Source organism: Hippopotamus amphibius, chromosome 2, assembly GCF_030028045.1.
Source record: "Hippopotamus amphibius kiboko isolate mHipAmp2 chromosome 2, mHipAmp2.hap2, whole genome shotgun sequence".
Lineage (NCBI taxonomy): Eukaryota > Metazoa > Chordata > Mammalia > Artiodactyla > Hippopotamidae > Hippopotamus > Hippopotamus amphibius.
In genome coordinates, this window is record NC_080187.1 from 43,247,363 (window position 1) to 43,272,820 (window position 25,458).

Sequence of the window (25,458 nt, forward strand, 5' to 3'; positions counted from 1 at the left end):
ATATCTCAATAAAAGTTCTTAAAAAATAATAAATAAATAATAAATAAATATGCCATTGAAGTTACAGGCAATTTATGAGGGTTTGATCTTAATTGGAAATTAAGATATTTTAAGTTAATACAAGGTTTTCAATCTGCATTTCTAGGAACCTAAATTAAAGAATCACACAATATTTTCAAAAACAGAAAAAGACATTTCATTTGACTTAAAACTTAGTTTAAGATGGCAGAAAATACCTTGATAATTTTCTTTTAAGAAAGAAAGAAAAATAAACCATTAAAGAGAAATCCTTCCTAGAGAACTAAAACATGTTATACCTCTGACTTGGCACTCCTTCCATTCTGGAGAACTTTTTTGATAACTGCTTTCATCACAGAATGATCTAAAGTAAAATAAATTGAAATTAGAGTAATTATTTCCCAATGAGTGGCTATTTCCTTTTAAAAACAAAAGTTGGTTTTCCTTTAAAAGCCAACTAATTATTGCCTTTCTCATAAAATTAAATATGAAATCTACATTATGTAAGTATACACTTATTTCCCCCTGTGTGTATTCTAATTTCTTTCTCAAAAACCTAAGATGACATCTTGCAGACTGACCCCAATGGCTACTATTTTGGCAGCAGCAAAGGTCAAATTTAAACACTCTGCATCTAAAGTAACTTTGGATACCTTTGGCTAGAAGACAAGAGTCTAAGCACTGTCCAGACACTTAGATACCTAAAGCGCATCTAAGATATCAAACCAAAGTACTAACATTCCCTCAAAAGCTGCTCCTCCCATCAACCCCCTTCTTCTAAGTGGTACCACCCAGTTGCACATATAAGCATCAAGGACTTGTCTTTGTTCTATTTCCTTCATACCCCACATGTAATCTATCTGCAGGTCTTATTAGCTACACCCTCAAAACACAACTTAAATTCAACCACTATTCACTTGCTCCAAACTTCTAACCTAAGCTAAGCCATTAAACATCTCTTATTTGGACCACTGTAATAGTCTCCTAACTGGTCTCCCTGTTTCTCTTCTTTATCCCCACAGGTCTGTTCTTTATACCAGGGTCATGTTACTGATTCACTATTTGGATCATGCTTTTTTCCAGTTCAAAACCCTCTACTCATTTAGAATTATCCATGTCCTTACTCTGGCCTTCAAGACTTTATAAGATCAAGCCCCTGGCTAGCTCCTTGACCTCATGGCATACCACACTCTTCCTCACTCAGTACTCTGGCCACACTGGCCTTCTTGCTTTTCCTTAAATACTCCATCCACCTACATGCCTGCATATTCATTGCCTCCTTGTCTTGGAATGTGCTTCCCCTAGATCTTCCATGGCTTGCTCCTCTCTTCATTCAGGTCTCCACTCAAATGTCACTTCTCCAGTGAAGCTGTCCCCTAACAAACTTATCCAATGTAGTCCTACCTGCCCCCCTCACTCCCCTTACATTAAGATATTTTTGCACTTTCTACTATCTAAAATTATATTGCTTATCTGTTTACTCATTTCTATCTGAACTTCTTCACTAGAATGTAAGCTCCATGAGGGCAAGACTTTTGTCTGTGTGGGTCACTGCTTTATCCCTAGTGCCTAAACCCATATCTGGCACATGAAAGGTATTAAAAAAAATTACTTGTTAAACTGACAAATGAATAAAGTACTTTTTCCAAGAATTCAGAGGTTGCAAAAGAAGGAAATAATGCTCTCAGTGGAAGCAGGCTTATTATCCAGGTTCACCTCTATTCAGAGCAGAGGCAAGAAAAATTTACAAGTATAACTCACTTTAATTACTAAGTTATCTGCTAAAAACAGAAGGCAAGTGCAACATTAGAAAAGTACAGCTGACCCTTGAACAACATGGGTTTGAATCTCATGGTCCATTTACACACAGGTATTTTTCAATAAATATGTACTGCAGTCCTACACAATCCAAGGTTGGCTGAATCCACAGACGCATAACTATTGACTATAAAGTTACACCTGGACTTTGAACTGTATGGGGGTCGGGACCCCTAACCCCCACATTGTTCAAGGGTTAACTGTATAAAATAAGGAAAGTTAAACATACTAGGTTTTAAAAATTGTCAGTACATGAACAAATTCTTTTTGTTTTGCTATTTGTTGATCAATTAAAACAAAAAAGCGACCACATACCAACGAGTGGATTTTTTCTTATATCCAGAATGACCAGAGTTCTATTGGTTTCAAGGGCCTTTAGCAAAGCCTTTGCTCCTTCATTGGTGAGGCCACATTGCTGCAGGTCAAGTGCTTTCGATGAAAGACAAAAGGTCACTTGCTGATTCTATACAGATTTAACATATAGACAAATCTCATTTTTTCACATGTGGAAGAGTCCTGCACAAGACCAGTCATGGCAGGTTTGTAATTTTGGGTATGAGAGACACAGAAAGGTATACAGACACACATAATGCAAAATCCAACTGAAAAACTTCCCCTTGGATGTGCAATGATTACCCTGCCTTTAGCACCAATAAATCATAAAACATGTTTTCCAATTACAGAACTGAAGAATAACTGTATGTAATCTATGAGCACAAAACAAAACAAAATGAATCTCAGTTCATAACTAGCAAGGGCGGTAGTGGCAGTGTAAACCTCACAAGCAAAAACTGGTGAAGCTCAGAAACTGCACTACATTCTTTTGATCATGATCTTGAGCTCCAAATCACTCTTGAAACCAGTTAAAAGGGGAAAACAAAATAGAAGAAATGTAATAACTGTTTGAGAACAAAGAAAACAAAGGTCTAAGAGGATAATAACAAATTCAAAGAATGTGTGACTAGAGAATACAAGCTAAATACCTATCATGAAACAATGATGGTCAAGAACTCTCTTGGTGAAAGGTCAGACAAAAACGAGAACAAATGATCATGAATTCTAGTAGTTCTGGAGCTGAACAATCTACTCATTTAAACCAAAGCGATCATCACAAAAGCACAGATATTAAAAAATATTACATGAAAGGAAACTATCATGAGTCTTTTCTTACAGTGTTGTGTGTACTACCATTAAAGTAACTGGATCTTTCAAAACCCCATGACACACAGAAATAGCAAGTCAGACATATGGATCTGACAGGATATGATGCAACCTTTACAAACTCTCACTACAGACAACTGAACACAGGGTATAATTAACCAACTAGCCAAATTAACACAAAGAGCCAGTAAATCTCACCAGTAAATCAAATGAATACAAAATAAAACAAAATGTGGTTATTCTTTTATCAGATTAGGCCAAGATCATGTACTAAAAGCTTTTAAAACGAGAGACACAGAAATTTATGAATATATTTTTATGAAATTAATCTTAAAAGAGGTATTTGTTCAGAACAGTTTTTAAGAAAGAATTTAAATAAAATATTTAGGCAAATATCAAAAAAAAAAAATAAAGTGGTACAAGCCAGTGTTTGTGAGGGGGCAGGCCTCACATCCACTGTTGGGGTGGACTACAAACTAGCACAGCATTTCTGGATAGCAATTTGGCAATGTATATCAAAAGTCTTAAAAATGTGTCACACTTACTCATTCTACTTTCAGTAACTTATTCCACAGAAGTAATTCTGATGGACACAGAGATGTGTATACAACCTGTTCACATTGTTTCTGACAGGGAAAAGCAAACTGTCTAAATCTAACTTCAAAGAATTGATTAAACTATGGACATCAATAAGATGGAATACTACAAAATACATCACTCAGTGAAAAAAGCAGAAATACGAAACAGCAAGTACACTATGATTCTACTTGTTTAATCCCTAAGTGTACAAATGTATTTATAGAAAAAAAGACTGAAAGTATGTACACCAAAATGAGCAGTGATTATGTCTGGGTATTAAGATTTTAGGTAATTGTTTTCTTGTTACTCTATTTTCTATAAAGAATATATGCAACTCAGAGAAAGTTTAAAAGCAAAATAAAAGGTATTGGAAAAATGAGGCTTTTTAAAAAATCCTATGACAACAATATCATGCCAAAAGCTAAGCATATTTGATATTAAAAATTCAATATTTCTGATTTTAGAATTTACCTCTAAGCCATAAATCCTCACTAAGAGATTCTGCAAAAGCATTTGCGCCAAGGTCACCAATGAGCGTGTTGCAGTTCAGAGTGATGCGCCTCAAACCAGCCATGCAGTCAAGATCAGGTCTCCTGTAACGAAGACTCTCAGCCCAGGTTTCTTCGTGCCTTCTGATGGTCTGATACTTCAAAGATTTAACAGGATGAAATGAAGATGCTTGAATAAGGAAATAGGGTATGCCTATGCAGTATGGCTGATGTCAGAGATTTATACACATGTACCAAGTATATATGCCAGGAGAGTCAACCTGAGAAATTAAACAGTCAATTCTGGTTTAGGAGTCCAGTGACCCAGATTCTAGTCGGTCAGTGATTAGACTCTAGCCCCTGGATGACCTGTTTTTGATTAGTTATGTAAAGTTTGACAACTCAATTACAGTCTATGAATTTTATTTTCCTTACCTGTCAAGTCAGGGAATTGGTTCTAAATTCTATCATTAGCGAGGCTCTATATTTTATCATTCTGTCCTCCAATGGTCTCCAAACACTTTTTAATATGTATCTTATTTATTAACAAATTATATACATGAAGTTCTATACATATAATTTATGTACATTATAAACTATACAGATTTTTTTTTACATGATACAAAGGCAAATAGAGAGGTTCTAATATTTTCTTCTCCTCAATCCTAAGGCATTCTTTAAAAAACCATATTTACAAAATGGATCTCACACACTACCTAGGTTACGCACACAAACTTTAGAGGCCTGGACTATGCAGAGCCAGTCTGATGTGCCTTAGGAAAATGATGGTTTGACATTTAACAAGTATCGTCTTAAAGACATTCAGCTCTTTATATTCATAAAATAAATTTTGGTAGCAGGGAACACTGATTTTAAATGAAAAAAATCTTATTACATTCTTGAACAAATAAAAGATTCAGTTCCTTTGACGCTCTGAAAGGAAAATTATTAGTGTCATTTTTCTATTGACAATAACTTATAAAAGCTACAAGCAGAAATAACAGCAATCGCTTACACTGTGCTTATTATATGCGAGGCACTATTTATACAAATTAGTTCATTTAAACCTCACAATAAAGCACAGAGGTTAAGTGATTTGTCCGTGGTCACCAGCTATGAAATGGGAGGGATGGAATTTGAACCTGGGCCATTTGGCTTCAGCACCCAAGGTCTTGACTGTTTTCTATCCCAGGGGTCAATGGACTTGCCCTGTACAGGCCCAAAGAATTTTTCAATTTTTAAAATTTAAATTAAAAAATTTTCAGCTTTGTGAGCCATACAGTTTCTGTTGCAACTACTCAACTCCACTGGTGTAGGGTAAAAGTAGCCATAGTTACCATGTAAACAGTGAGTGCAACTATGTGCCAAAAAAACTTTCTTTACAAAACCAGGGGAGAGGCTGGATCTGGCCCACAGGCCATAGTTTACCTAACCCTGATCTGCACCATCAAACTATTAAAAAGGCTTCATGTCATATTATTAAATAATTTTAGGCCTAAATTCAGTAATTATAAGCACTATAAAGTTGTTAAGGCATTATTTTAAAAACTATATTTACAAAATGCTGATGTAGTGATTTTTATTAGTTTATAAACTACAGCAGCTAATAAAAACACTCGATTCATTTAAGTATTGAAGACTATAATGGCATAGTTTCTTCACAGTATCACAATAAACGTTTTTAGTAACTAAAAATACAAAAAAGTATTATTACATATTATATATTAAATCTCTTATGTCTAAGATTAAGTTGACTATCTTTACTAAATGGTAGAATCCCAACCCAAACTGAAAACTGGTCATATTCCTTCAACAAAACTAAAGCTGTACTCACATGTATCAAAAGATAAAAATTACTGCCATTTGTATCAATATATTAATGTGATTCAATTACATATGTTTTCATGAAAGTTTAAACATAAAATCACCTTTAAGATCTTGGCCATGTGATCTGCTCCCTGCCATGTCAGATTACACCCCGTGAAGTTTACTGTCTTAAGAGTGATAGAGTTCTTTATACCTTGACAAATAACTAAAAGGAAAAAAAAAAAACCACATACACAATAAGATGAAGAGCCTTGACTTATTTGCTTTTCTTGAGTTAATTAGAGGTTTATAGCTACATTCTTAAAATTATTATCTACAACCTTCCCAAACAGGTAATTGACCAACTGATGCATTCTTAAAAATGTCAGTAACAAAGTGTTATTCCAGGTTACAGCAATAGTTTAATTCTATTTAGATACTAAAACTGAACACACTGAATACTGCAAACTTTATTCCCAACTACTGAGTAAAATACTATATACATCTTAAGACACAGAGAAAAAAGAAAAACCTAAAAAGCATAAGACTCTTCCTATTTTCATTTCCAATGATATATTCCAATCTTGATTATCACTCAACAATTTAAATGTCAACTATAAACCCAGAATTTTATTAGGTGCTATGCAATTTACTAGAGCACTGCAAGATATAGGACCTTAAACTCTCTGTTCCCTCAAATTGAAATGCAGGCTTCCTTACCCCTCCAGACCACTACTGGACACAGTGAGCACACACTGTTTCAGGACCCCAATCAGCAGTCACCTCCTTTGTGATTACTTTCATGATACACCCTCACCAACACCATTGAGTTTGCTGGCTCCTATAGCATTTTGCATATATTTCCTATTTTAACACATACCACAGCACATTATAATTATGACTGTAGATAGATGTTTTAACAATTTAAAGATAATGATGACTTTTTTGCTCTTTACATCTTGCTATTTCCATTCCCGTTATACTTCCTGAAGAGAAACCATAAAAATATAAACAAACACAAAAAAACAGAAAATATAGAAATGTGCGGCTCGTGGCTTAACACAAACTTAAGTAAAACAGATTCTGAGAGTATCCAGCAGGACACACTTCCAAGATACAAATGAGAATGGACCAAGGTTTGAGCAGGTACAGGAGACAATCCAGGCAGGGATAATACCAAGAAAAGGCAGACAGAAATTAACATGTGTACAGGAAATCATGAGGCCAGTCTCATGGGAAGAGACTTAATATTGAAACTCACTTTCTAAACCTCCATCTCCAATCGGACAATTCGCAAGAGACAGGTGCACCAAAGTGGCCGATTTATTCAATCCCTTTAATGGGGAGAAACAGTTTAAAATTTTATTGGTTTAGTTTCCCCTAAAAGCAACTATCAAATGTTGGCAGGACACACTGAAGGCTTACCTTTGTTAACATAGTTAAGTCTCTCTCTCTCAGGACTAGCCCATTTAGCTCCAGGTTCCTTAGCGCACCTGACGCACTTAAACAGCATTTAAGAGCTTTACACAACTGGAAGGTCACATCTTTATTTCTTATCGCAGGAACACGACTTCTGTAAACTTTACTTCTGTCAAAACCTAAAGCAAAGTTATTGTAAAATGAGTGATTTAAATCATACATTTTACCCTCATTAAAAAGCATCTTAAAAAAAAAACAAAGCATCTGCTCTGTGCTAAGGATTAGAAATGACTCCTGCCCTTAAAGCCTTCATTAAGGAGGGACTTAAACTCAAAACTTCAATCACATAAGATAAAGAAACATAATATTTATGCATAGAGATTCCTATGGAGGCAAAAAGTTGTATCTAAGTAATGGCTTCATGATAACCCCGAAGTAGAATCTAGAATGATGAGACTTCTTAGAGTCAGAATACGAGGTGCATTAACTGCAGAGAGAGCTCCTGTGCAAAGACACTCACGCCTGACACCTGCTGGGCACTGCAAATACTGCAGGTGGGGATGACTAAAGGTCAGGGGTCCAAGTGTGAGAAAAGAGAAATTAAAATAGAGATATTGGCCAAAGCAAGCCTGGGAGAAAGTGTAGCTTGTATCCCATAGGTGATGAGGATTGGGGTTACCACTGGATCAGTTAGGGTGCCTTGGCTGATTAGAAAAAAAGTGCCCTGGTGCTGAAAGACCAATTAAATAAAGGGAATGATTACAAAAAGCACCCCATCCTCAGGGCCAAATAGCCCCATGAGGCTTCATAGCGCACAGTTCAGATTTCATGCCTCTGTGCAGAACACAAGCTGTGCACTAACATGCACTAATCCTTTGTGGACAAGCCATTATAAGCATTATTTTAAGCATATATTTTTATTTTAGAAGTTCACTCAAGCTGAGTAAGCAGATGAACTTAGACGAACTGAGCCCAGGGACAGCAAAACCACCTAGGACCTTTTGCAATAGTCCAGGCAAAATGTTACATGGATGAAGAAGCAAATTTAGAAGGAGGCCAAAATCTACAAGCTAGACCCAATGGATGCAAGACGTAAAGAAAGTTAAGTGAAGGAACTCTGAAGAGAATGGCCCTGTAATAAATTTTTCTTACATTCAATGTAAAATATTAGGCAAAATTAAGTACAGTGGACTTTAAAGTCCTTTCCAGCTGAAATTTCTTCTGATTTCTAAGTTATTACTCTGGTTAAGTAAAGTCCCTTCAGAGGTACAGCACAGTTCCTACACCTGAATGGGATGCAGAGAATAGCGTGACTTCTCTTCACTGGGGAATGAGTTGAACTGTCCTTGCAGAAGAGATAATAGATAGTGGGAACCTCAGATCTTAGAAAGGGGACAGGCACAGATAAGTTATTCAGGTTTTTTAAAATAAATGATCATTTCCTCTCCTACATCTTCACACCCTTCCTCTGCTTTCTCTCACCTTATAAACATCCTCAAATATGTTCACTTAAAAAACATCTCTCAGACCTATGATTCTTCGGATCTTCTTTGTTGCTGAGTCTCTGCCATGCCTTCAAACATCTTTCCTATCTGTACCCTGGGCCCAGACCTGTTTATCAGTCCCCTCTAAAGCACTGAAGATGAAGTAAGATCCCCTCCCCACCCCCAAACCCTTCCTGCTGTGCTCTGTATCTCACAGAAAGAGGCAGCTATAACTGTCACCCAAGCTTGCTTGCTTCTCTCCGCTCTCTAACTGGTCACCAGCCCCACCCACTCTGTCTCTTTGATCTCCAAAATCCAGTTCAACCTTTTATAACTTAATTTGGACCCTTAGATTACAATTCACCCTGCACTCTATCAACTGCCTTCCACATGGAGGTCAGAGTGAGCTTTGAAACCAGAAGTCCATCTCATTGTTCTTCAGTGTTTCCCACAGCCTTCAGGGTAAACATTCAATCTCTTGACAGGAAAAACAAGGTCCCTTGCTGTTTGGTCCCCCTACATTTCCAGCATCAACTCTCATTTCTTTCCCAAACCCTGAGTTCCAGCCCTGTACCTTAGTTTTGCCATATTTTCTTTTATTTCTCAAACTTTGACATGAACTGCTCCCTGCTGCCACCCCAGGATCTTCTACATATCCTTTGAAAGGATGGCACCTCCTCCAAGAAGCCTACCCTGAACCTTTCCTTCCAAGATACCATGCTCTGCAGAGGGGAAAGGCGAGGGGGGAGGGATAACTTAGGAGTTTGGGGTTAACATATACACACTAGTATATATAAAATAGGTAATCAACAAGGACCTACTGTATTGCACAGGGAACTCTACTCAATATCCTGTAACAACCTGTATGGGAAAAGAATCTGAAAAAGAATGGATATATGTACAACTGAATCACTTCGCTGTACATCTCAAAATTAAAACACAATATTGTAAATACACTATATGCCAATATAAAATAAAATTTAAATTTTAAAAGATTCTGTTCTCTGTAGCACCAGAGCTCACTTCTTCCAGAGAACTGACGGTGCTTGCGATTACCGGCTGTCCAGCAGAAGGGGAGAGCAACTAGAACAAGAGCCTTGTCTCCAGCAGCACTTGGTTCTGACTGAACTCCCTCAAATGCCAGGGTACTTCACACACATAACCTGCTCAATTAATTCTAAGAACCCACAGAAAGAGTGGTTTTTACTATCATTTTACAAGTGTGGGGGTTGTAGTTCAAAAGTAACCTGCCCAGGCCACAGAGAGTATAAGCCCTGGACTTCAAACCCTAAGCTGCCTTCACACCTGTGCTCTTTCCACTATATGATACGACTATTTAAAAAAAAATTTTTTTTCCTGAGCCCTGTCTTAATCAAAAGAAAACGAAGCTGGGATATGTCAGTTTCCTAACTGCTTTGTTCTGTACCAGGCAAAGTCATTCAACAGACCAGGTAACATCTGGCGAACAACTAACGATGCTCCAAATTGTGCTAAGCGCTCTGCAAGCGTTAACTGAGAGTCCTTGCAACCACCACAGAGCGTGGGTCCTGTTAAGCCCATGTCACAGATGAGAAGGCTGAGACCTTAAAGCACTCGGCCCGGGTCACCGAGCTGGTAGGAGCCCCAGGCCGCACGCCCCGTCTGCTGGACACATGCCGGGCCCTGGGCACCCCCTTCCAGCGCCCAGGCTCCACCCTGCGCAGTCTAAAACCCCGCTCCGCGGCGCTGACACGAGGGCCTCTGGGAGCGGGAGCTACAAACCTGTCTCGCCAAGCCACGGCTGGAAGAAGCTCTTGATACAGATCAGGGGCAGATCTTTATTCATCTTGAGGGTGCTGAGGAGCGGCGCCCAGTCCACCACGCGGAGGCGGTCGGCGTTAAAGTCCAGCACGCCCTCCCGCAGCGAGGCGCGCACGGCGGGCAGCGGCACCGAGTCCTGCAGCGCACACAGGTACTCATAGTGCGAGAAGAAGTCGGCCGCGCTGTCGCGGCGCAGCTTCACCGAGTCGATCATGGCCGGAGCGCGGCCTCGGGGGACGCTGGCTGTGGACGCGACGCCCGCCCCCGCCTGGGGGCCCCGGGTCGCCGCCGGGCCCCTCGGGCGCCCACCGCCCGACGGCTGCGGCCCCGCGGCGTCCGCAGGAGCGGCAGACCTCGGCCAGAGGACGCAGGGCCACGGGCCCCAGCAAGGCCGGCCCCTCGAGGCCGCGCTCCCGCGCCGCCTGCCGCCCCCCGGCGCCGGCCGTTGGCGCCCGCCTCAGAGCCCTCCGCCGCGCGCCGCTGCAGTTAAAGCCGGTGGGCGGGCCCACGCCGCGGGGGAGGGGGCGGTGCGCGAGGACGTCGGCGCGCTCGTCGTGCGTCCGCACGCAGGCCCCGCCCCCAGTGGGGACCGGGCCTGAGGGGCAGGGGCGGGAGCTTCGAGACTAGAGCGGTGCGAGAGGTAGGTGGTTCGCGGAAAGTTTCTGAAAAAGCGTATACTGAAAGATCCAAGTAAAAGTGAGATATGGTTGTATCAACGCATCTTAAAAGGAGTCGAAACTCCCGGTAAGTCTCTGCACTTGCGCTGCTCAGGAGAGGGAGTACACCCCGTAAGGGATGCGTGGAGGACTGAGAGAATATCTATCTGTGGCCCGTTAAATCGTTCGCGCGTGTGTGTGAATTTCTGCGGAGAACTCTTAATTTCTGTAGTTTCTGCTTCCGTGACACAATTCTTGGCAGATGGAGACGTGTTCCACGTATTCAGGACAGCATCGCGATTGCTAATAACCGCTTTGTTTTGTACTGTTAAAGATGGCAACTAGAGGTTGGTTAGCTAGTGCTTTTGCCACCTAGGCATTATTTTAAGCACTGTTTCAGTAAGAAATCATTCAATTTTCCTAACAACGCCACAGAGAATTTACTACTGAATATCCACTTTACAAAAGAGAAACAGGCGTAGGAAGTTAAGTAACTTAAGTAAGAGGAAGAACTCAGACAATTGATGTAAAATTAACTACACAAGGAGGAGGCCATTAGACTGAGGTGGCTCTAGTGATGTGGCCGCCTACCTAAACAAACCAAAATCTAAGCCTGGGAATGCCACAGGGCTACGAAAACCGGTGAGGACAACCAGTCACAAATCACCAACTAGGCTTTAAAGCTACAGCAAATCAGTAATTTCCTTGCTTTGCTACTGCCCTTTTAAAATAAAAATCTCTGCGGCTCCCGTGGGTGAAGTGCTCCTAACCACTTCCAGTTTGGTGCTGCCTGAATTGAATATATTTTTGCTCAAATAAACTCTTAAAATTTTAAATACGCCTCAGTTTATCTTTTAACATTGGCCTTAGAAGTTGGATTTGTATCCCGTTTCAGCGATAGTCCTCTGGTCAGGCCTTAGGCGTTATGTGCACAGCATTCTTCTTCTATCCACCACATTCTGGATACCCCCAGCCACTACCAGCACAGGCGCGCACACACCACACTAAAATTCCCTAGATGTGGTCAGTAATGGCTTTTCCATGCAACGTGCTCAAATTATAATATAGCAAACTTTCCTCTATCCTTCAACCAGCTTGTGAAATGAAACATTATCATTCCTGTTGAAGAGTCTCGTGTAACCACTTTCCCAGCCACAACCACTGCCCAACTGACCCTGGGTAAACACTCTTCCGAACTTGGTATTCATCACTGCGATGGATGACCTTATGTTTATGGTACGTTTTAAAGTATTCTTAAGCAGCATATAGTATTCCACTATATTTTCTCTTGCTACTTGCTTTATTTAGTGTTATCTTTGCTGGGTTCATCCTTGCTGACACATAAAGATCTATCTAGTTCATGCACTTTCCTTGCTGTATAGGATTCCCACGTAGGGAAAGCTGTAGATTTCTCATTGTCCTCGGCCTCAGATCTGTGTTCCTTAGCTTGGCATATAAGCTCCTCTGCGACTTGATTACCTCTGTTGTCTTACTTCTTGCTACATTCCTTCCTGAATGTGTTCTCTAGATTTGTGCAACAGCTTGAAGTTTCTGATGTTCTATCATTCCTGCCTGGGCCTTTACAGATGCTGCTTCTTTACCTAAGATCCTCCTCTTCTTCTTGCTCTTCAGTGAGCTGACGTCTACTTGTTTCCCAACTTCAGTTTTTTTGTTTGTTTTTTTTTGGCTTTTAAAATAAATTTATTTATTATTTATTTATTGACTACGTTGGGTCTTTGTTGCTGCACACGGGCTTTCTCTAGCTGCAGTGAGCCGGCCAGCCTCAGTTTGAGGGCCAGCTTTCCTGGGAGGCTTTCCTGCCCTAACCCTCATCTCTCCTCCCCTGCTTGTTTAGTGCCTCACTGCTCTGCTCCCTGACATCCCTATATCATAATACTTAGTATCTCCAATGATAAGCGTCTTTTTAGATAGTTTTCCTTCCATAGACTATAAGCCCTTTGAAGGCAGGGGCCACGTCTCATTCATCCTTATATTCCCTGTGCCTAGCATGGTGTTGGTACAGAGGAAGTGCTGATTAATGACTACTGGAACTTTCTCATCTATTCTCCATGTAAGTCATTACTAGCACCTTGTGGCTGCTGCCTACAGATGCAGCTCAGGGAAGCCTTCATCATATTAATTAATCATTTAACATAATAATTTAAAATTTATTTTCCTCGAGCTTACCTATTTTCTGTCTGGCAAGATTTCCTTCAAGGCTTGCTTGATAATCTTTTCCCTGTTTGCATTTAATTATAGTTTAATAGTGGCTTTGGTTCTCCTTTCAGCATCTGGTGTGTTGTATCCTCCTGAACACGGTGGGCAAAATTCCCCACAGCACCTCTGGAATCCTCTGACAAGCCGGGTTCATGCTTGGCCCAAGACGATGCCTTGGCTTCCCTGCAGGTACCTGACCTGGGAGGAGCAGACCTACTGGGTAGTCTCCTCCTTTAGGGGTCTGGTGAGTGTAAGTTTGACTAGAATACAGTTTATCATTTTACCTCTTATTATTCCCCATACTCGACTCCTGGTCCATATGACATTACTATACCCAGACTGCTAAGCTGGTTTTCCTTCCCAAGGAACCTCAGTGCTCATGCTCTCTGCTCATCTCTAACATTCATCTTCTCTGGACCTGCTTGCAGAGCAATGCATTTTGTTAGATCCAATCACAGAGCTACGTTAACAACATACACTGTCATATTTTAACTGACTTGTGGTCCCCATTTCTTTTTTCTACTTCTTGTCCCACTAGACTCTGTTCTATGTCTTTGCTCTCTCACCTGAAGAGGCTACCTCTTATTTCAACAGGAAAGTAAGGTTTCAGAACATAAACTTCCTCGTCTTCTTTCTGCTAACTCTGGCTGTCTTGCAATCCATGCTCCGTAGCACAACCACCACCACCTCCTCTTCAAATCCTTTTGTGACTTTCCATTGCTCTTAGGATAAAGACAAACTTTATCACATGGTCTGAAATGTGGAGTCACAGACTGGCTGCCGGTTGAGAACTGATGCCGTTCTATAAGATAAGGAGCTTGCTTCGGAATGTAAATCATATCTCCACTAGATATACTGTTTAGTTTAACAGGCAAGACTTTCTGGATGAAGGAAGCAGTGTGTTGAGTTGCATTCTAGAGCAGGCTTCTCATCTTGTTGTGCCCTGGCACTCTGGGTGCACTAGTCTGCAGGGCAGGGCATCCGCTGGGCATGATGGAGCATGACCTCTGCAGCCTTGTCTTCCACCTCCTTCCTTTCATTCTCAGTCGTCCAGCCCACAGTGGCCTCCTTTCAGGCCTGCATACTTACAATAGCACATTGTCCATGCTGCCCTCTCGGCATGAAGTGTCCTTCTGTTTAGTTTGCACCTGATTAATGCCTCTTCATCCTCTCATCTCTTCTCAAGTGTCACTTCATCAAGAAAGCATCCCCTTACCTGCTCAGCTCATCAGATCCCCCTACCGCGAGCTCACATAACACCATGTACCTCTCGTTTATAGCCTTCATCACATTTCACATCCATGTTTAGATAGGTGTTTACCATATGGTCCGTGAGGAAGAGATCATATCTGTTTTGCTTACTCTTGCATCCCCAGCGACTAGCACAGTTACTGATAACATTTGTTAAGCAGATAAATGCATGTCTTCAATCAATGACCAAGCCCTGACAGTTTTTCTTTATAGTGTCGCTCATACTCCTCCCTTCCATTTGTGTTGCCATTACTCCAGTTCTACCATTTATTATTTTATACCTGGATTACGATGATTGCTTCAGAGAATAGCATGTCTTCCCACCTTCCCCCCCACACCCTTTATTATACCTCCCAAGGCTCTTTGATTATGCTGTTGCCCTGTTCCAAACCACCCATGACACCCATTGCCAACACAATATAGCCAAATTCTTCAGATTGACATTCAAGACCTGCCATAATTTGGCTTTAATTTCACTGTCTAGACTTTTAAAAAAAATAACTGGGTCTAATTGTCCCTGCATCTTTGCTCCCTTCCATATCTACCTATTACATTAATTTTTTTTTCTAGTCAACCTATTTTACATCTCTTTCTCTGGGAAAATTTTAGTGAGAATCCAAGCAAGATATGGTTCCCTTCTCTCCCCTGAATTTGTAAACAGTTTAACAAGACATATATGGAACTTCCTAGGTAGCGCAGTGGTTAAGAATCCGCCTGCCAATGCAGGGGACACAGGTTCAAGCCCTGGTCCAGGAAGATTCCACATGTCGCGGAGCAACTAAGCCCATGCGCCACAACTACTGAGCCTGCACTCTAGAGCCCATGCGCCACAACTGTTGAGCCCGTGAGTCCCAACTACTGAAGCCCACACACCTCGATCCGATGCTCTGCCACAAAAGAAGGCACTACAATGAGGAGTCCATGCACCACAATGAAGAGTAGCCCCTGCTCGCCACAACTAGAGAAAGCCTGTGTGCAGCAATGAAGACCCAATGCAGCCAATAAATAAATAAATAAAAATTAAAAAACAAAAAATAAGACATGTGGAACTGCCATAAGGCATCTACATCTTATCCCCCTCTCTGGTATTAACCTCCATGAGAACAGGGATACGTCTCTGTGTTCTGTGCAGTTCTCAGCACAGTATTATACACATAGTCAGTAAATATTTGGTGAATGAACGGATAAGTGAATGAGTCACCACGAGAAGGGTATTCTCGCATTCTTTCTTTTTCCACTTTCAAGTTTCTTTAGTTTCCTTAGACAAAAGCTTGCTTCATAGCTACGTGGTGTCCAAGCTCACAGAGTGTTGCAAATAGCTGCTAAGAGCATCCCTCCACCACTTTAGAACAGCTTGTTCTCCCTCTCAAGTGGAGAGAGCAGGATTCAATATTTGTTAATGCCTTTGTTCACTTGGCATTTAGAGTCCCTGGGGGCATCAGTGCTCTACACTCAGTGAAATGCCTATTTTGTTTGTAAATTTCCTTTGTGAATAACAGCTATCTACAAAGATGTTTCTTTACAATTTTCCATCCTTTTAGATTAATAAAAAGCATTTTAACTATGTAGAAGCAGAAAATGAATAGAAAGAACTTTGCATTACATTTAATAAAAGTTTATGGAGATGTTTTTATGGTACATTAGTGAACTTATTTGAGGAAGCTTTAACCATGTAAACTGTGTTGGAGAAGCACCAAGAGTTCAAGAATTCTCAAAATTGAGTACACAGTTTCCTTATATGTTGGTATGGTGGCATCCATCTACATAACAATGATTTGGAGCATGTTGTATTAGTCAGGTCTTGCTGTGATAATGCTTTGGAATAAATGGCTGCAAAACACAGTTACATAAACAAGAATTTATTTTTCTTGGACCTATGGGCTAGCTGCAGTGGCTCTCTTTTAGACCTCTAGATGGCTGGTTTGCTCCATTCTTTAGGTCAATTTGAAGTCTGTCCTACACATCTTACTCTGGAGCCCAACTGTGAGGCCATAGTTCCCAGCCACAGTCTTCTCACAAAGTTCACTGAAACACAGAAGGTGAGCCCAACCTCACAAACCCATTTAAGGCCTCTGCTGGCATCATGTCTGCTCACACTTCATTGGCCAAAACATGCCACAGACCTAAGTTGTATTTAGAATATGTGTATTTATTTAAAGTTGGGTGCTCTCGGAGAAGAATATTGCATTTTGGACAGTGTTACCTTAGCATTTTCATTGGCATTTGCAAACAGGATAAACATCGTGTAAACTTTTTCACATTTGAGAATTTTTTGAAATTATGGGACAATTTCTATGGGAAAAGAGAAAGGTGTACTTTAGAACTGAACTACTGTTGTGGCATTGTTGGGAGAAGAGTTAATGATGATAAGGTCAATACAGAGGAAAGAGTTGAGATTCACATATTCATCATTAACATCAGCATTTTACAGAACATTCCTGGGGAACTGTGATACTAGCTTTATGTGATTTTTATCATAAATCATTATAATTTGACAAAGCCACTTCAGTAAAACATACATCATGCAGTACATCGCAGATTAGTTTTTCCTACCACTCCGCAAGTTATCATTAATACTGTACCATAACATGAAACTGAGTGAATACATTGCTAGCAGATGGGCTTTGCAAGAAATACTAGTAGGTCTTCAAATGATACCAGGCTGTAACTCAAATCCATAAAAACAAAACAAAGAATGCTGACTAGAGCAGCTGCATAGGGAATTATAAAAGATAATGTAATTTCACATTTCTTCTCCTTTCTTATTTTAACTGATTTAAAAAGTAAGTGCTAAACAATATGTTTATATTTGGATTGTTCTGCATGTAACACATAGAAATGTCATATATTTGATGATATGGCACAAAGAAGGCAGTGAGAACAAAGCTATATTAGAATAAAAATGACACCAGATCATAACCTGAATCCGCAAGAAGAAATGAAGAGAACCAGAAATGGTAACTAAATAGATTAACCCAACAAACTATAAATGCTTGTTTGCTCTACCTTCTTCTCTAAGCTCCTTTAAAAGATAAGCTTGTGTGAAGTAATAATTATAACAATATATTGTTAAGTATGTAACATATAAATGTAATAAAAACAAAGAAGAGGGGAAGTAATACAACTCTATAAAAGTACAGTTTCTATTTCTCACTGGAATGAAGTTAGTATAAATCTGAAGAGATTCTGAGATGATGTATTACATAAGCCGTAGAGCAGCCGTTACTCAAAAAATGTTGTTAAAAATCACTAAAGGAATTAAATGTTACACTAGAAAATATCCACTTAATATAAAAGAAGAATAGAGGAACAATAACAACAACAAAAAATGAGACATGGAAAACAAGAGGCAAAATGATAGATATAAATCCTACCATAACAATAATAAAAGCTAAATGTAAATGAATTAAACAATCCAATGCAGATGTTGTCAAACTGGGTTAAAAAATGTTTTCTATAGGAGACATTCCTTGGATTCAAAGCTCTAATGTGTTCAAAGTAAAAAGATGAAAAAATACACATCTAGCAAATAGCAACCATAAGAACGCTGGAGTGGCTATACAAAACCAGAAAAAAATAGACTTTAAAACAAACAAACAAAAAGTTACCAGATATGAAAAAGGACATTTTATGATAAAAGGGAAGATAACAAAAATTATTTTTTTTATATTTTATTTATTTTTTGAGGTACACCAAGTTCAATCATCTGTATTTATACATATACCCCATATTCCCTCCCTCCCTCGACTCCCCCCCACCCTCCCCGTCCCAGTCCTCTAAGGCATCTTCCATCCTCGAGTTGAACTCCCTTTGTTATACAGCAGCTTCCCACTGGCAATCTATTTTACAGTTGGTAGTATATATATCTCTATGCTACTCTCTCACTTCGTCTCAGCTTCCCCTTCACCCCCCGCTCCCCCAAACCTCGAGTTCTCCAGTCCATTCTCTGCATCTGCATCCTTGTTCTTGTCTTGTCACTGAGTTCATCAGTACCATTTTTAGATTCTGTATATATGAGTTAGCATACAATATTTGTCTTTCTCTTTCTGACTTACATCACTCTGTATGACAGACTCTAGGTCTATCCACCTCATTACGTATAGCTCCATCTCATCCCTTTTTATAGCTGAGTAATATTCCATTGTATATATATGCCATATCTTCTGTATCCATTCATTTGTTGATGGGCATTTAGGTTGCTTCCATGTCCTGGCTATTGTAAATAGTGCTGCAATAAACATTATGGTATATGTTTCTTTTGGGATTATGGTTTTCTCTGGCTATATGCCCAGTAGTGGGATGACTGGATCATACGAGAGTTCTATTTGTAGTTTTTTAAGGAAGCTCAAAACTGTTTTCCATAGTGGCTGTACCAACTTACATTCCCACCAACAGTGCAGGAGAGTTCCCTTTTCTCCACACCCTCTCCAACATTTGTTGTTTCCAGATTTTGTGATGATGGCCATTCTGATCGGTGTGAGGTGATACCTCATTCTGGCTTTGACTTGCATTTCTCTGATGATTAGTGATGTTGAACATCTTTTCATGTGTTTGTTGGCCATCTGTATGTCTTCCTTGGAGAAATGTCTATTTAGGTCTTCCGCCCATTTGTGGATTGGGTTATTTGCTTTTTTGGTATTAAGCTGCATGAGCTGCTTGTATATTTTGGAGGTTAATCCTTTGTCTGATGTTTCATTGGCAACTATCTTTTCCCATTCTGAGGGTTGCCTTCTAGTCTTGTTTATGGTTTCTTTTGCTGTGCAAAAACTTTTAAGTTTCCTGAGGTCCCATTTGTTTATTCTTGATTTTATTTCCATGATTCTAGGAGGTGGGTCCAAAAGGATCTTGCTTTGATGGATGTCATAGAGTTTATAGAGTGTTCTGCCTATGTTTTCCTCTAGGAGTTTTATAGTGTCTGGCCTTACATTTAGGTCTCTAAACCATTTGGAGTTTATTTTTGTATATGGTGTTAGGAAGTGTTCTAATTTCATTCTTTTGCATGTAGCTGTCCAATTTTCCCAGCACCACTTATCGAAGAGGCTGTCTTTTTTCCATTGTATATTCTTGCCTCCTTTGTCAAAGATAAGGTGCCCATATGTGTTTGGGCTTACCTCTGAGTTCTCTATTCTATTCCATTGATCTTCCTTTATGTTTTTGTGCCAGTACCATGCTGTCTTGATCACTATGGCCTTGTAGTATAGTTTGAAGTCAGGAAGCCTGATTCCACCAACTCCATTTTTTCTTCTCAAGATTGCTTTGGCTCTTCGGGGTCTTTTGCGTTTCCATACAAATCGTAAGATTTCTTGCTCTAGTTTTGTGAAAAATGCCATTGGTAATTTGATCGGGATTGCATTGAATCTGTAAATTGCTCTGGGTAGTACAGTCATTTTCACAATGTTGATTCTTCCAATCCAGGAACATGGTATGTCCCTCCATCTGTTTGTGTCATCTTTGATTTCTTTCATCAGTGTCTTAAAGTTTTCTGCATACAGATCTTTTGCCTCCTTAGGCAGGTTTATTCCTAGGTATTTTATTCTTTTTGTTGCAATGGTGAATGGGAGAGTTTCCTTAATTTCTCTTTCTGCTCTTCTGTGTTAGTGTATAGGAATGCAAGAGATTTCTGTGCATTAATTTTGTATCCTGCTACTTTACTGAACTCATCAATTAGTGCTAGCAGTTTTCTGGTAGAGTCTTTAGGGTTTTCTCTATATAATATCATGTCATCTGCAAAGAGTGACAATTTGACTTCTTCTTTTCCAATTTGGATCCCTTTTATTTCTTTTTCTTCTCTGATTGCTGTGGCTAAAACTTCCAAAACTATGTTGACTAATAATGGTGAGAGTGCACACCCTTGTCTTGTTGCTGTTCTTAGAGGGAATTCTTCCAGTTTTTCCCCATTTAGCACGATGTTGGCTTTTGGTTTCTCATATATGGCTTTTATAATGTTGAGGTAATTTCCTTCTATGCCCATTTTCTGGAGAGCTTTTCTCATAAATGGATGTTGAATTTTGTCAAAAGCTTTTTCCGCATCTATTGAGATGATCATATGGTTTTTATCCTTCAATTTGTTGATATGATGTATCACGTTGATTGATTTGCATATATTGAAGAATCCTTGCATCCCAGGGATAAATTCCACTTTATCATGGTGTATGATCTTTTTAATGTGCTGTTGGAGTCTGTTAGCTAGTATTTTGTTGCAGATTTTTGCATCTATATTCATCAGTGATATTGGTCTGTAATTTTCTTTTTTTGTGACATCTTTGCCTGGTTTTGGTATCAGGGTGATGGTGGCCTCGTAGAATGAGTGTGGGAGTGTTCCTCGTTCTGCAATATTTTGGAAGAGTTTGAGAAGGATAGGTGTTAGCTCTTCTCGAAATGTTTGATAGAATTCGCCTGTGAATCCATCTGGCCCTGGGCTTTTGTGTGTTGGGAGATTTTTAATCACTGCCTCAATTTCTGTATTTGTGATTGGTCTGTTCATATTTTCTATTTCTTCCTGGTTCAGTCTTGGAAGATTGTATTTTTCTAAGAATTTATCCATTTCTTCCAGGTTATCCAATTTTTTGGCATGTAGTTGCTTGTAGTAGTCTCTCATGATCTTTTGTATTTCTGCAGTGTTGGTTGTTATTTCTCCTTTTTCATTTCTAATTCTGTTGATTTGCATCCTCTCCCTTTTTTTCCTGATGAGTCTGGCTAATGGTTGATCAATTTTGTTAATCTTCTCAAAGAACCAGCTTTTAGTTTTATAGATCTTTGCTATTGTTTCCTTCCTTTCTTTTTCATTTATTTCTGATCTGATCTTTATGATTTCTTTCCTTCTGCTCAGTTTGGAGTTTCTTTGTACTTCTTTTTCTAATTGTTTTAGGTGTAAGGTTAGATTGTTTATTCAGTATTTTTCTTGTTTCTTAAGGTAGGACTGTATTGCTATAAACTTCCCTCTTAGAACTGCTTTTGCTGCGTCCCATACGTTTTGGGTTGTTGTGTTCTCCTTGTCGTTTGTTTCTAGATATTTTTTGATTTCCTTTTTGATTTCTTTAATGATTTCTAGGTTGTTTAATAGTGAGTTGTTTAGCCTCCATGTGATTGTATTTTTTGCAGTTTTTTTTCCTGTAATTGAAATCTAGTCTCATGGCGTTGTGGTCTGAGAAGATGCTTGATATGATTTCAATTTTCTTGAATTTGCTGAGGTTTGATTTGTGACCCAAGATGTGATCTATCCTGGAAAATGTTCCATGTGCACTTGAAAAGAAAGTGTATTCTGTCATTTTTGGATGGAATGTCCTATAAATATTAATTAAGTCGAGATGGTCTAGTGTGTCATTTAAAGCTTGTGTGTCTTTATTTATTTTCTGTTTGGATGATCTGTCCATTGATGTAAGTGGGGTGTTCAAGTTGCCCACTATTATTGTGATCCTGTCGATGTCCCCTTTTATGGCTGTTAGCATTTGCCTTATGTATTGAGGTGCTCCTGTGTTGGGGGCATAGATATTTACCATTGTGATATGTTCTTCTTGGATGAATCCCTTGATCATTATGTAGTGTCCTTCCTTGTCTCTTGTAATAGTCTTTACTTTAAAGTCTAATTTGTCTGATATAAGTATTGCTGCTCCATCTTTTTTTTTTTAATAAATTTATTTATTTATTTATTGGCTGTGCTGGGTCTTCATTGCTGCACACGGGCTTTCTCTAGTTGCTGAGAGCAGGGGCTACTCTTCATTGTGGTGCGCAGGCTCCTCATTGTAGTGGCTTCTCTTGTTGTGGAGCACGGGCCCTAGGCATGTGGACTTCAGTAGTTGCGGCACATGGGCTCAGTAGTTGTGGCTCATGGGCTCTAGAGCACAGGCTCAATAGTTGTGGCGCACAGGCTTAGTTGCTCTGTGGCATGTGGAATCTTCCCAGGGCAGGGCTTGAACCCATGTCCTCTGCATTGGCAGGCGGATTCTTTAGCACTGCGCCACCTAGGAAGTCCCTCCAGCTTTCTTTTGACTTTCATTTGCATGGAATATCTTTTTCCATCCCTTTACTTTCAGTCTATATGTATCCCTTGGTCTGAAGTGGGTTTCTTGTAGGCAGCATATAGAAGGGTTTTGGTTTTGTATCCATTCAGCCAGTCTGTGTCTTTTTTGGTTGGTGCATTTAATGCATTTACATTTAAAGTGATTATTGACATGTATGTTCCTATTACCATTTTCTTAATTGTTTTGGGTTTGTATTTGTAGGTGTTTTCCTTTTCTTGTGTTTCCTACTTAAAGAAGTTCCTTTAGCAATTGTTGTAAGACTGGTTTGGTGGTGCTGAATTCTCTTAACTTTTGTTTGTCTGGAAAGCTTTTGATTTCTCTATTGAATATGAATGAGATTCTTGCTGGGTAGAGTGTTCTTGGCTGTAGGCTTTTCTCTTTCATGACTTTCAGTATATCCTACCATTCCCTTCTGGCCTGCAGAGTTTCTGTAGAAAGGTCAGCTGTTATCCTTATGGGTTTTCCCTTATATGTTATTTGTTGCTTTTCTCTTGCTGCTTTTAGGATTTTTTCTTTGTGTTTAATTGTCATTAGTTTGATTAATATGTGCCTTGCAGTATTTCTCCTTGGGTTTATTCTGTATGGGACTCTCTGTGCTTCTTGGACTTGGTTAATTATTTCCTTTCCCATGTTGGGGAAGTTTCCCACTATAACCTCTTCAAATATTTTCTCAGACCCTTTCTTGTTTTCTTCTTCTTCTGGGATGCCTATGATTCAAATGTTGGTATGCTTAATGTTATCACTGAGGTCCCTGAGACTGTCTTCCATTCTTTTTATTCTTTTTTCTTTTTCCTGCTCTGTGGCAGTTTTTTCCCCAATTCTATCTTCCAACTCACTTATTCGTTCTTCTGCCTCAGTCATTCTGCTGGTTATAGCATCTAGAGTATTTTTAATTTCGGTTATTTTGTTATCCATTGCTGTTTGTTTTTCTGAGTTCTTATGAACTGTTTCTTGTACTTTCTGTATTTTGTTATCGAGATTTTGTATCATTTTTACTATCATTACTCTGAATTCTTTTTCAGGCATTTTTCCTATTTCCTCTTCATTTATTTGGTCTTGTGGGTTTTTTTTCCTGCTCCTTTGCCTGCATGGTGCTTCTTTGTTTCCTCATTGTAGTCCAAACTTTTGGGGTTGCTTGTCCCAGCGATAGAGCGGTTTATAGAAGACTGTCCAAGCCCCAGACTAATGTCCGAGTGTTGGGTTAAACAAATACTAAGTCTAGGAAACACGTACATGTATAAGACACACAATTACTGAATCCATTAGGACATAAGGCTCTGGAAAGACCTGACAGAAGAACCCCTGTATGCTATCAGATATTCAAAGAGAAAACCAACAGAAATTGAAAACCAAAACAGAACAGAACAGAAACAAAAGCAAAAACAAGCAAACAAACAAATAACGCCTTACACATACAAACACTAATCCAGGGAGATATTGTAAGCTAGGATCAGATATAAAAAAGAGCTAGAGTACCACCAGACAGAATGGAGATTCTCAGAATGAAATTAGATGATTGTACTAAGAACTAAGATAAAGACAGAAACCTAATATTAAATACCAAGGCGATGTGTCATCTGGAGAATAGAGCAAGGAGTCTGAGCAGATCGATAGTGTTGCTTATAAGTATGTTAAGATAAAATTAACTAAAAATGGATGGAAGACAGGAACAGAAGAGCGTAGTGTGATTGGAAATATGCAAATAAAAAGAAAGGAATAGAAATGTATAAGAGATAGAGATGAAAGGAAGGTAGGAGAGATATATAGTCTGTACTACCAAAAACTTAGCTAGAAATAGAAGTATATAAAAAGGCAAAAAAATAAAAATAGAATAAAAAATAGAATTAAAAAAATATGTTATAAAACTTGTAGATCCCTTAGGACTAAGATCGTAGTTAATAAAGGAAAAAAAAGAAAAAAAGAAAAAAAATAACTGGAACTGATCCCAGAAAAGACCAGTTCAATAGGATTGATACTAATATTTCTGTTTCCTTAGAGTCTCAGCTGTAAGTGTCCTTCTACTTGCCTTGGGTTTTTTTGCATTATTCTGTGACCAGCAGAGCTTCCTTTATTGTTCATCTGTAAGCGTTGGTGTGTGGGGAGGGAGAGGGTACAATAGTGGCTCCTTCCCCTCGGAGTGAGTGAGCAGTGGTGCACTGTTGTTTCAGTCGGGCTTGGAGGTGCCTGTTTCAGAGGGACACTGGTGGCTCAGGTATAAACAGAAAGTCTCAGAGTTGGGCCTCTCTTGGGGTTTTTTTTTTTTTTTTTCTTGGCAGCCTCCCTGCTGCCGGCATCCAAGGGGTTTTAAGCTAGCCCCATCCAAGGGCCTGAGGATACGTGTTATCCCTGAGCGCCTTAAGTGGCCCACAGGGGGTCCTTCCACTGCCCGCTGCAGGTGCCGAAAGAGAGAGAGAGGCTATGCCCGTGGCTCCTCCCCCCCCGCCCATGAGCCTGCAGCATCCAGCCGCCATCATGGCCAGGTAGCTCTCAGGGGTAGTCACTCCTCGCCGCGGACCTCTTCCCTCCTGTCCTCTCAGTCCGTCACCTTACTGGCAACAATTTTTCTCACCCTGAACCAGCTCTCCAGTTCCCACGCTCCCGCTCCCGCTCCCGGACCCTCTGTTCAGCTGTGAATCAACGTCTCAGTCCAGGAACACTGAGCTGTGATGCGAACCCTGCGTGTGTTTCTCACTCCCTCCCATCTGCCACAGCTCCGCAGCTTCACCCTCTTTGAACCATT

At 39.7% G+C, this 25,458-nt stretch overlaps 1 protein-coding gene and 1 long non-coding RNA gene across 7 annotated transcripts in view; one reads left to right on the forward strand and one right to left on the reverse strand.

The window, feature by feature from the left end:
- CEP78 (centrosomal protein 78) overlaps positions 1-11,060 on the reverse strand; it is a 37,906-nt gene extending 26,846 nt beyond the window's left edge. For all 3 annotated transcript variants that reach the window (XM_057724738.1, XM_057724737.1, XM_057724736.1), the window contains exons 1-7: positions 10,535-11,060; positions 7,296-7,468; positions 7,132-7,204; positions 5,993-6,096; positions 4,048-4,222; positions 2,152-2,265; positions 318-382 (exon numbers count right to left, since the gene is read on the reverse strand). In XM_057724738.1, the coding sequence (XP_057580721.1) occupies positions 318-382; positions 2,152-2,265; positions 4,048-4,222; positions 5,993-6,096; positions 7,132-7,204; positions 7,296-7,468; positions 10,535-10,787 (957 nt within the window). In that variant the 5' untranslated portion in view covers positions 10,788-11,060. The remainder of the gene's footprint in view (positions 1-317; positions 383-2,151; positions 2,266-4,047; positions 4,223-5,992; positions 6,097-7,131; positions 7,205-7,295; positions 7,469-10,534) is intronic.
- Positions 11,061-11,181: 121 nt separating this feature from the next.
- The window catches only part of LOC130843914 (uncharacterized), an 88,023-nt gene continuing 73,746 nt past the window's right edge, over positions 11,182-25,458 (forward strand). For 3 of the 4 annotated variants that reach the window (XR_009051099.1, XR_009051098.1, XR_009051097.1), the window contains exons 1-3: positions 11,182-11,317; positions 12,324-12,465; positions 13,518-13,635. This is a non-coding gene — a long non-coding RNA (uncharacterized LOC130843914). Of the gene's footprint in view, positions 11,318-12,323; positions 12,466-13,517; positions 13,691-25,458 lie in introns of all 4 variants that reach the window. The other variant, XR_009051100.1, reaches the window with a different exon arrangement.